At 41.1% G+C, this 12,300-nt stretch overlaps 1 protein-coding gene and 1 long non-coding RNA gene across 2 annotated transcripts in view; one reads left to right on the top strand and one right to left on the bottom strand.

Annotated features, from left to right (window-relative positions):
* The window catches only part of LOC126020055 (uncharacterized), a 1,004,964-nt gene that overhangs the window by 806,486 nt on the left and 186,178 nt on the right, over positions 1 to 12,300 (top strand). The window lies entirely within an intron of this gene.
* Positions 2,525 to 10,215, bottom strand: NPY (neuropeptide Y). Its single transcript, XM_049781494.1, has 4 exons — positions 9,952 to 10,215; positions 8,973 to 9,160; positions 5,116 to 5,196; positions 2,525 to 2,720 (listed from the first exon to the last, which is right to left on the bottom strand). The coding sequence occupies exons 2-4, from the start codon at positions 9,158 to 9,160 to the stop codon at positions 2,696 to 2,698; spliced, it is 294 nt and encodes a 97-aa protein (XP_049637451.1). The 5' UTR covers positions 9,952 to 10,215; the 3' UTR covers positions 2,525 to 2,695.

Below are 12,300 nucleotides of genomic sequence, written 5' to 3'. Positions count from 1 at the left end.
ATCCCTGAGAGTCACAGGGTGTGGCCAAGAAAACAAACAAACAAAATGAGATATTTGTTTAGTTTGGGTGATATCAGAACTAATAGAATTAGTAACTAATTCCAATATTCTAGGTGGAGAAGAATCATTTTCTGTATATATTGTAATAAGAAACTTATAATAATATTGTAGTAAGGAAAAGGATGGGGATGGCTCGCTGCCCTTCTATTTACTTTTCTGACATCAGTTCGGCCAGACTCTGCCCATGAGCCCAGAACATAATGATGCATTTAATTCACCTGTTCCATGATTTGCAAGTTCCAAGCCAGTACTGAGTATCCCATTGCTTCTTATTCTGACTTTTCTATAAGAAAAGAGGCTGAAAAATATTAAGAACACTAAGACTGAAAAAAAAGTCATTTGCCTTCATCCCTCCTTCTTGATGTATTTTATGCAAGCCTGCCATTGGAGCAGCCATAGTTTTTCTTTCTTCGGCTTTGATTGAATTAAACCAGTCTCAGATAGCTTCTTGTTGATAAGACCTCAGGTCCCTGGATGGACAGGACTGATCAGTTGGTGCTACTCCATGGATCCCCTGACGTAAAGTCACTCTTCTACACACCATCACACTGACAAGTCTGATGAGTGTCCCTGCCATTTTCTCTACATGTTTGTTTACATATGTTCAATGCATGCTCTTTACATATGCTTATTCACCTCTGCCTTCCCATGAAGTGACATGATGTTTTTCCCTGAAAATCTCCTAAATGTATATAGATTGCTATGTTTCCCTAATTATTCAGCATAAAACCACACCCCACTTTCTCTTTGGGGGCCTTTGTTCTGTAACTTGTTAGACACATCTCCCATCATGTTTTCTTGACAATAAGGTTCCACATTCTTATTCAGTTGTTGCTGTGCTGTTTGGATGACACATGTAAGAATCTAATATCATACATTTTAAACCAATCCCATAACAAATAGAGGTTAGAGGGGATGTCTGCTAACCTTTAGCTAAGTTAATTAACTCATGTTATATAATGTGCATTTTTACTCGGTCAGTGTCTTTCTGTTTGTAACTCAAATTCTAAGCCTCAGCCCAGAGCAGATACATAGAACTGAACTGTAGCTCCTAGAAACTAATGCATGCTAGAATTAATCATCAAATTTCTTTGCAACTTTGTACCTTCTCTTTATTCTCTGAAAATTTAGGATTTTCTGAAGCTAGGAAAAATTAAAATAGGTTGGCCTTAAGCCTGTAGTTTAGAAGGTATGGCAAACTTTCCCCGAGAGAAGCTTCCTGTTACGTACAGAATTTTGGCTTTGATGGGGCCAAAACAAAACCTCAAAACACCTTAATACTGATAGGGAGCCCAGAATCCTGGCTGACCCTATCTACCTTTCAGTGGAGGCCCCTTCCTTCTTCTTATCTTAATAAAAGACAACTGTAATACATATCTCCATTATTTTCTACAAGTGGGATGCTATATTCCTTGAATGTTCCTCAGTATACATATTCACTGTCCTCCATGAATATGCATGAGGTTTTTAAAAATGATTAGAACATGTGTAAATTGTTGTTACCCTCACTCTACTGGATGTAAAACCAGACTTCCATTCGCTTTGAAACTTGTTTTTAGCCAACCCTGGCAGACCCGCTCTGGGTTATTTTTATGCCAATAAAGTCCCTATTTTCATTTCAGTTTTTCTCTGATTTTTGGAAAGACAAAATATGTGTTTTTTTTAAATTCAGTAAATATTAAACAACAACATGCATGTACTTAAAAGTCCACATCTGAGGGGACAGAGCAATAGCACAGCGGTAGGGAGTTTGCCTTGCACACAGCTGCCCAGGACAGACCTGAGTTCGAGCCCCGCATCCCATAAGGTTCCCCAAGCTAGGAGCGATTTCTGAGCACATAGCCAGGAGCAACCCCTGAGCATCACCGGTTGTGGCCCAAAAACCAAAAAGAAATTTCCATATTTGAATAGTGGTGACCACATTAGATAGAAGAGATAATAACACATTTTGGAGAAAGTTCTATTAGTATTCTTTACTGGCGGAAGGGCTAATAAAAGGTGATTCAATGAAGTGTGGTGGAGGAAAGTCTAGCAAAACATTTCAAATGAGCATACTCTTGATGAATGCTTCCAAATAAAATAGGCTCTTTAAATTTAATGCTATTCTCTTGTATTGGTTTAAAATAATTCCAATCATAGTAAGGAAACTGCTTTTATAGGACCCTACTTATCCTACTTTATTCTTTTTTTAAGGATCTCCTTATTAGGGTCCACATTTCCCTTAAAGTCATAGTTTGCAAGTGACTGACTTCTATTGCTCTACACACACACACACACACACACACACACACACACACAGCTGAGACTTAATCATAAATCAATAATGACTTTCTACTGTAGTCTCTATGTGAGTATTGGTGAAACAAATCTTGGATCTATTTGAGAAAGATTGTAATTTTAATGTTTTAACTTAAAATCATCCTCACTATTGCAACAGCATATTTTTCATTGAAGAGCATACACATTGAATGCATGAAACTTTATTTAAATGCACATATATACAGGGACAACAGAGGGAGAATGCAGAGTGGAGCACAGTGGCTGCATGCAAGGGGTGGGGGCTCAGGTGACTCTAGTTTTACAGGAAAAAATAGGGCTGAAGAGGCAAAAACTGGAGAGCTGGTTTCGTTTTCCATTACCACATTGAAGGTTCTTCCAGCCTGTCAAATAAAGAAGAAAACATATAAGAGGGGCTGGCTGCCTAACTTCCTAAGAGGCTGGTAAGAATAAAAGAATGAAATGTTTGGTTCTAAAATGAAAGATAATCAGAATATGATGAAAAGACTCTTGCTGCATGCTATGATTTTTTAAATGAATTTATTTATTTTTGGATTTGAGACCATAGTAGTTCTCAGGGGGGCCTAGACTGTGTTAGGGATTGAACTAGCAATTTAACTCTTGGATTATCTCTTTAACCCATCCTGTAGTATTTAAATAAGAGGTTATATGAAATATCAAAGGAGAGACAGAGTGTACTGTGCGAAGACTCAGTGGAAAAAGCTTTCACTCATGTTAACAGGAGTCTCAAGCAAATCTCAGTGGAGGAATTTAGCTTTGGATTGATCAAAGATATTGAAGAATGCAGTAACATTTCTGAATATCAGAACTATAAGAATCACACAAAACTGAAACAAGAAAGTTATTGTTACTCAACTCTGAATATGCTTCCTTTGTTAGGTTGAAAGGCTTTTTAATGTGATAAATGCTATTTACTAGGCGATAAAGAACCCTTTAATAAAATGGCATTCACAAGAACTTCAAGGTTGCTTTCTAACTACCCATGATTAAGTTTGCCAATCAGGGTGCATTTTGCTTTATTTCAGGACTTGGGCCACATAATGAAGAGCAGGAGTAATGCTCTAAGTTCTGATTCTGTAAATAGAAATGGCTTGTCCCAACTTTCCACAAAGGCAATACTGATAGGTATTTCAACAAAACATACACACACAAAAAAGAATTATTTCTTAGTGATTAAAAAAGCTTATTACTTCATGATGGTTGGAACTGATCACCGTGGACAAAAACTGGGTGCTGAAAGGGGATAAAGTGATATGCATGAGACCCCTTTATTAACAGCAGTGAAAACCAGGGTGTCAAAAAAGGAAAATAAAAAGGAGAGAGAGAGAGAAAGAGAGAAGTAAAATTCTATCCATAAGGCAGTCAGGGGAAGGTCAGCAGGAGAAAAGAAGGCATCAGGGAGAGTGAGAGGGAAACTGGGGACTTTGATGATGGGAAACTAGCACTGAAGAAGGTTGTTGTACATTGTATTATTGTAACTCAATCATGAACAACTTTATCTGTGGAGAAAAAAAAACTGTATTATGAACAACCTTACATTCATGGTGTTTAAATAAAAAATAAATAAAAATGCAGCTATCAAGCAATTATTTTCATTAAAGGCAGAAAAATATTACTTCTGCAATAAAGCTGGATTTTTTTTAAAAAATTAGGTAAAGATAACGTTTATGAATATTCTTCCTACTTCCTTTACATCAGCTCTTTCTAGGATGGTATTTCCAAGTGTTGGGTACTGGAGTTTTATTCCAGTCCAAATGGTTCCTTCAGTGAAAGCTGAAGACAGAGTAGATGGAACTGAAGGAGGGAGCTTCTCAGAGGGTGGGACCTCCTGGCTGGATACTCAGGGAGAACCCCAAGGAAAACTGATAGGCCAGTCACAATTCCCGGATCCAGTGTTCTAGTGACCTCTTCTGGGGAACAGGGTTTTTAACACTGTAGAGCTCTGGGTTAAAGGTACATAATCCACAGCACAAATGGGGGACCCTCAAGATCTGCAGAGAGGAGCAGAACAGGCAAGGAATTAATAAAACAGAGAGGAGGCCCAGGCTTTCAGGCTTTTTCTTTGGGCAGCTCTCCTGAATCGTGTTACTAGAGCGGCTTAGTCCAGTGTTGGATACCTCAGATGGGTGGAAACCTTCCCCCTCCCTCCCTCAAAGACAGGTTTCTGCTGCACACAGGCTACAGAAGAACAATAGATTGCCACTCACTGAATGGGTTGCCATTCACCTATTCACTGAATGCTGACATGACATCAATTGGGCTTAAAAAAAAAAAGTGTTAGAAAACACAAAGGAGCATCCCATGATTTATCTATAGCTTTCTGTAAAGCAATGATGCAAATGAAAAGAGCTGGAGAACAGCTCCATGAAGGACATTACTTAGGTTAGAATTCTCCACAGAGTGTACAAAAACTCCAGGTTACCATGGCCAAAGTGCAATGATTGTCATTTCAATATAAAGAAGGGGGTCTCTCTCTCTTTGCTTCCCCAAAGCAAACCCAGTTAGAAGCTCTGCAAAGAGTCATTTCTGAGGTCCCCTCTATCAAAAACAGTGCCAAGGGCACACCAAATCATAAAAAGTTACCCATTAGAGGTTTATAAAGAATATCCCCAGAGAGATCCTCCCTGTGGCTATTTGCCATCCATTTATGACCAAATTACACCCAGTAGAAAGATCAGAATATTATCTCCAAGACCACTCCAAGGAGTCCACTTGATTCTCCTTTCCCTGAGCCACAAAACTCTAAAAAATGCATACCTAGTTCTGGGAACATTTTCGGTGCTTTCTCTCATCAAGAGGTCTGAAATCAGTGTATCAGGGCTGGATCGTTTGCCATATCTAAAAATATGAAAGAAAGAAAAAAATCCTGTAAACATTTAGAATAACCAGAAAATAAAACCAACCAAAAACCTCCAGAAGAAAAGAAGACAGTCTCCTGTTTGGGATATTAAATTTGTTATTTTTAGTCATCTTTTAGCATGTAATCTAGGAATATGAAACCTACATTATAAAAAAATTTCTCACAAATATCGATTTAAATTGTATATACAAGCACCTCCATATACATATACAAAAACATTTCTTAAATATTTCATAACTTACTTATTCAAAGTCAGTCAACTTTCTTAAATTCTAGCCTGAGTAGTCAACCCAAAACAATATCTATTTTTACATGAGGTGACAAAAACCAGAAAAACATCAGATCAAGACTAAATGTTTGCATAATTTGTTAACTGACTGTAGTTCTAATAACACACGTAAGTTTAATATTTTAACAAACTAGATAATATTAAAGAAATGGCTATTAGCAGGTTTGCTAGAATTTGAGACCTACCTATCATTGAATCTGTTTCCTCATTTGTAAAAATAAAATACTGCTTAAACGAGAGCTTTTGTGAAAACACGGAATAAAGGAAAATACTTATACAATTTAAGTCATTGTTATTGAAATACACACAATCTATAACTACCAACAACTCCTCAAACCTCATCTTCCATATTTATCTTGAATACCAAAATCTAACAGCCTTCTCTCATGATATGGTGCTCTCTCTCTCATTTTCTCTCATTCTCTTTCTCTCTGTCTCTCTCCCTATCTCTGCCTCTCTCTCACTCTCTACCTCTCTCTCTGCCTCTCTCTCTCTTTCTCTCTCTCTCGCTTGCTTGCTCGCTCTCGTTCTCTTCTCCCCCCCCACTACCTCTACCACCTCTCAAGATCTGGTAAGTCATAAGTCGTGGAATTTTTTCCCTTCAGCACCTGCAAACAATAAGTTTATTTTTGTTTCTATAGTTTTGAAGAGAAAGTATCTTATCCTTCCTTAGAACTGGCTTTCAACACCACTAGTTGCTTGCTTCCTAAATGAAAAATAAGCTTGGAAAGAATTGAGTAGCTAATAGGTAAAATAGTGGAACAAAGCTAACAGAGGCTATATTCTAATTGCCTATCAATCACGCTTAAATCTAGTTATGGAGGGGAGATTTTTGTTATTGCTTCTTTGTTGCAATGCAGGAAAACAGAAATAGAAAAAATAAAATTCCTTTCTTCTTTCATCATGCATGCATTCTTTGGGACTAAAGGGTGATGCTTATACTTATTTATTCTATCAGTTGATCTAGCTACTTGTGGGTAACCTTATTTCATTTAGCTTCATCATGCTCCAGTGCAGGAAGAACTAACAAGTATTTTTTGTTGTTGTTGTTGTTGTTATTGTTTTTGAGCCACACCCAGTGACGCTCAGGGGTTACTCCTGGCTACGCACTCAGAAATCATTCCTGGCTAAGGGGACCATATGGGATGCCCGGACTAGAACAACCACCCATCCTGGATCAGCTGCGTGCAAGGCAAATGCCCTACTGTTGTGCTATCGATCCTGCCCCAACACTAACAAGTATTTTTTTTCCATTTGCCAGTTAAGAGCCCAAATCTGTTATAGCAAGATGTGAACAGTTCCTAATTAGTGCCCAGGACAGTATTGTCCCTGTATTATCCCTTCCCTAGTTAATATTGAGTTCTCTTCCATAGTTTTACCTTCAGAAGTCTTACATCTTTATTTACGGATAAAGATTCTCAAACCTGGCTGCACATTGGAAGAACACTTAAAACCATGAGAAAAGTCAGCTCTAGCCCCAGAAATTCTAATTTTTTTTGGAAGTCAGGATTAGTATATTAAAAAAAAAAAACTCCACAATGATTTCATGATTTGCCCAGGTCCAAGAAATGCTCATTTAGAGTTTAGTTCCATGGAGGTTTGGGGCTGGACAGCTCCTTGTGATGGAGAGTTGTCCTGGGCACTGTCAAGATTTGGCAGCATCTCCCCTCTGCCTACTAGATTCCAGTAGCACCGACTGGGAGTTGTCACAAACATCACCAAATGTCCTGTGGAGCCTAACACTGTCCTAGTTGAGATTTAAAGAACTGGAAAAGCAAATGGAAGTAGAAGCATGCCTAGAATAAACAACACAGCTTTCAAAAGCCATAAATTCCTGTGTTCATGAATCAAATACTGCATGTAGGCCAAACTAAAACATATATTCAAAAGTTACATTAATTTTCAAAGCTATATAAACGTATGCAAAGGTGCAAGTGTGTTTGTGTGTGTGTTGGGAAGGTGATGAGCACACACACATTTAGAGATGATGGGTGCAGAGAGCTGTTTTCAAAGAAAAAAACTAAAGAAAGAAGAGACAGGAAGTCTTGCGTCAGAACCCGATTCATTCCCATAGAAAGCAGTTCTCTCGCCATAACACTCAATCTCATTTTCCCCATCAATGATGTTATAGATGAGACAACACACAAGAAAATCAAGAGGAGGCTTCCAGTCTCATCAGACTTAGAAAAAGCGCTCATAAAATGCTCTTAGATTCATTATCTGTAAAATAAAGACAATTACACTCATTTCAAAGCTCCGAGGAAAAGACTGAAACAAAATAGTGCCTAGGGAGAATGATTTGAAATGATAAAGCTTTACACAATGATAAAACTTTATAGCAATTGTTTTTGGAAAAAATAAGTTTTATAGTCTACTATCATTTAACAAAACAATTAGCAGAGGTTTCCCAGAAGAGAACATAGCAATTAATGTTTATGTCATTTGTTCGAATTTTCTTCTGGCCATATGATAGCATACGCATTAATGTGTAACTATTAACTTTCTGAGAAATCTATTAGTATAGAAAATGTCATTGCTTTTTACTAATTAAAATGATCAGGTATCAGGGATTAAAAACAGTTCTATTTAATTTTGTCAATTTCATAATATTTTATTCTATACAGACCTCCTCCTTCATGAAGCCATTTGATTTCAGTAATTGAAGTGTTACTGAGTAATTTAGAATTAAAATGGTTTAGATAAAAAATTTTAAAATGTTAAATTCTATATTATTTGTAAAATATCTGGGCTTCATTTATTTTTCTTAATATGTGTGACTGAATGGCACTTTATTTTAGCTTTCACGGATGAAAGATACACTTCACTTCACTTATTCCCCCAGTTTTTTTTTCTAGAGCGATAGACCAATGTTAAAGTCCCACACTAAAAGGCCATCTATTCACTTCTTTTCAAAGCACTTGGGGAGGAGGGTAATCTGCGTTTTAAAACAATTGATTTTCTGCTAAATTTCTATACCTGGGAGCCAGAACTTTCCAGGTAGGGTCTGAGAATGCTATAGGTCTGAATCGCTAAGTGCTGTCATTCTATTGCTTTGAGCAGCTTAGAAAATCTTGGTCTTTGACAGCCCAGCTGTTCCTTTGTTGTTGGTGGTGGTGGTTTTCTAGACATCCCATTCCCTTTCCCTACAGTCGCCCAGCTCCCACCCCGGGCGGGAGGGAGTGCACACACTCTTGACTCCTTCGAGGCTATCTTTTCCTTCTAGATTTCCCCGCCTCCAACAGCTCAATAAAAGGTGTCTGGGAGAGGCTGGGAAGAGGGAAACCAGACCCAGGGAGAGTCCTTAGCGCCCCGCGCATCTATTGATGCACCGCTGAGTTGGTGCCCGCAACCGTCCCTCCAGGGATACAGTGAAGAAAGAGAAAGGGCCCCATCACTTAAGGCACTGGTCTCCAAATGTGCTGGCAGATCGCTTCCCGAGGGAGACGACCCTCTGAGCCCACCCACCTCTGCCTGGTGATGAGGTTGATGTAGTGTCGCAGCGCCGAGTAATATCTGGCCATGTCTTCCGCCGGCGCGTCCTCTCCGGGGTTGTCCGGCTTGGAGGGGTACGCTTCGATCAGGGCGCCCAGGCAGGCGAGCAGGGACAGGGCGAGGGTCAGCCCGGAGAGCCCCAGGCGCTTGCTACCCAGCATCTGCGATCACAGAAGGCCAGATCAAGGTGGGTGTTTCCGAACACACACAACGCACCTCTTCCCGAGTCACCCCATCCCACTCCGCCCGCTAAGGGCAACTGTTGGGCCCGGCCTCGCCTCTGGGCAGCGCGCACACCGCGAGCGACTCTGTCCCGCAGCGCTGAACCCACAAGTTGCAAGATGGGAAGGATAGAGGGTGGGAAGGGTAGAGAGTGTAGTAGACACTTAGCAAAATCAGAACTCGCACTGTGACTTAAGGGTGGTTACTTTTGTTTGTTAACTCTCTTCTCCAAACTCCAGGGAGGAGAAAAGTTTCTTCCCCACAGCCCCGCCGGGATGGAGAGCGCCACCTCCAAAGGCTGAGATGCCCAAGGGAGAGGCAACTTAGGGGAAACTCGCTCCAGGGTCAGCACCCTCCAGATCGGTCCTCCAAGATCCCCAGAGGCAGCGTGGGGACTTTCTAGATGCGCAGGGTTCACCTATTAGAGGGGCCCTGCCTGAAAGACCCCCCTCCAAGCGTCTCCCCGACCCCTAAGAGACCTCCTGGAACCCAGGTTTGGGAGTTGTCCTCTCCTGTCTTCTCTGCCCAAGTAGCCCAAGGTGCAGAAGGACCCAAAGGCAGAGGGTGGAGAGGAGTGGAAGGACCCGAGAGTCCTCTCAAAGCAAGCCCGAGTCGGGACAGAGTTTGGGGGCTCCCAGATCTCCTAGAACTAGCCCCGCGACCCGGGTAGGCTCCCCAGGACCACCCCCGGCCGGTTCCCATCGCCGGCCCAAAGGGTAGTGGCACTCACGGTGGCTGGCGGGCAGGTGTGGCTGGGCGGCGAGAGCTCTGCTGTCGGGCGCGCGTCTCCGAGGGCAGGACTTGGCTGACCGGGTGCCGATAGCGGGGCGCAAGGGCCTTTTATGGCGCTCCCTCTCCGCGGCAGGAGGGGCGGCGGGCAGTCACGCTCGGTGACTCCCACCCCGTCACTCCCGCCCCCGAGTGCCGAGGGAGGGAGGAGTGGGCTGGAGACGCAGCCTCACGAGTGTCGCCTCGAGCCACCCACGCCCCAGGCCCCGCGAGGGAAGAGGGGCCGGTCTCCAGCACCCAGCCGTGCGCTCAGAGCATCTCTGCGCTCCCGCTGCGCCCGACTCCGCGTCTTAACACGCCCGCAGCCTCGGCGGGAGACTTGAGCAGCCCAGATCCCCTTTGTCGCCTGTTCCCGGGGCACCACCCAGCCAGAGAATAGTTTCTAAATCCTCGATTTGGCAAAGCATCTCTGGGACACGCTCAGCAGCTGAGCACAACTCCACGCGCGCTTTCGGGGAAAGGCAACTTGGGCACCGAGTTCTCTCTGCGTTTCAAACAGGTTGGAAACGGAGGTCAGAAACCTCTGGCCCAAGGCCCCCCCACTCGTGGCCACCCCACTCACCCCCTCCTCCAGGGGCTGAGAATGGGCTTCTGTAACTCTGGTCCCCTCGGGTTTAGCTGGCTAAATTCTCCCCCCTACCCCACTCCTCTCTTTTTCTGGTATATAACCTTGCCCGTGTTCTCACCTAGTTTCCCGGAGTCCAGCCACGTTTCTAGAGTGGAGACCCGTTGCCTAGCAAAGAAACGAAAATGTGGGGTCCTAAGGGACAGTAGTACTAAAAACAGCGATCTCTCCTTTATTTGCTGGTCCTTGTATAGTGTCATGCGTTCAGTCAACATTAAGGAGAAGAACGTGCGTTCTGGTGGGAAGTTTAAAAAATAACATTAAATTGCACGTTGTTTTCAATAAATACAAAAACTGGTTTTAAGAGGATACGGATTTCATGTTGTGGATTTTGTCTGACAGTTCCCTGAAGAGATTCCTGGAAGTCTGAAACTTTCTAAATAAAATGGCTTGCTAGGAAATTAAAGCATTAAGTTAGGTGTTATTGTGATGCTAAATTGACAGGTGATTCTGTTAAAATGACAGTTTGTTAGTGTAATGCCTCATTTACATAATGTTAAATGACTAAATCAGTTGATGTTTTTAAGAGAGGGGAAGACAGAAACAGAGAAAGAGAGAGAAATGGAGTGACTGCTTTTCTCTCTCCATATAATACACAACCAAGAACTCACAGTTCTGAGTGTGCTTGAGTGAAAGAATCTTCCCTAGATTTTGAACTAACACCTTTTAACTAGAACTTTTTCTTGACTAGTAGACACTTTTATCATTTAATAATCATTCATAAAGCACCCATATTTTCATAAAACAATCTTATTTTAGAGTGCATCACAGATTCAGATGAGTTAAAACCTACACTCAAGAATAATTTAATGTGAAAAAAATTCTTTTAAGACTGAAACCCAAACACAATCATGTATGTAATCAAGGTATTTCAATAAAATATATAAAAAAATTCTTTTAAGTAATGGCATCACTTTTTATTGGAGGAGAACTGTAGAAATTTGATCAACTTAGTTTATGATAATATCACTGATAGTCCCTAAGCAGAGCATGTTATCAGGAGTCAATGAAGAAAGAAATGGAAGTTTCTTTCTTTCCAAGAAGTGAAACTCTGTGTTCTACACGTTATGTAACTGCATAGTTTCATGTCCCTTTTGTCTTATTGCCCTCCTTAGCCTTGGGGAAAATATTCAAACATTTGTCTCTCAGAACTTTGCTCTATCAATCACTTCTCTCTTAGATATTTTTATATTTATAAATGTACCTATAAAAGCTTACACATTTGAACGTTCCACAAAAGGAACAAAGTAAAACCAAGTCACAGCCCCACAAGCAATGAAAACAATGCTCGCACAACTAGCACTTCCTTCTTGTGACTGGATCATTTTTTTTTGTCTCAAAATAAAGCATTTGGATATGGTTGTCAGTACATATGTGTTATACATGTGGACCTATATGTAAAATATTAATTTTATCAACTTGGTGAGATATAGATGTCATATAGACCATGAGCGTTCAATTATTTCATTAGCCACATTATTACAGGTATAGGCTGGTAAAATCATCACCCAAAATATTATCACTGCTGGAAATTTCATTCTATCTCTCCTCACACCCTCCTCAATTGATTTGCTTTCTGTTCCTACTGTTTGCATTTCCTAGATTTAAGAAGACATTTTTCCTCTATGTATTCTTGCCTGCCTTTTTTCATCTAGCTTCACTCTT

The sequence above is a fragment of the Suncus etruscus genome, chromosome 10, assembly GCF_024139225.1.
Source record: "Suncus etruscus isolate mSunEtr1 chromosome 10, mSunEtr1.pri.cur, whole genome shotgun sequence".
Taxonomy (NCBI): domain Eukaryota; kingdom Metazoa; phylum Chordata; class Mammalia; order Eulipotyphla; family Soricidae; genus Suncus; species Suncus etruscus.
Note: the sequence above shows the minus strand (reverse complement) of the source record. Positions and strands in the feature narration are given on the sequence as shown.

Bases quoted from the DNA above. Each gene is read 5' to 3' on its own strand.
- NPY (XM_049781494.1), bottom strand. From the start codon at position 9,160: ATGCTGGGTAGCAAGCGCCTGGGGCTCTCCGGGCTGACCCTCGCCCTG. The intron at 5,197-8,972 runs GTGGGTGGGCTC...TCATATTTTTAG, and splicing joins AACCTCATCACCAGGCAGAG to ATATGGCAAACGATCCAGCC. The intron at 2,721-5,115 runs GTATGCATTTTT...TTTATTTGACAG, and splicing joins GAAAATGTTCCCAGAACTAG to GCTGGAAGAACCTTCAATGT.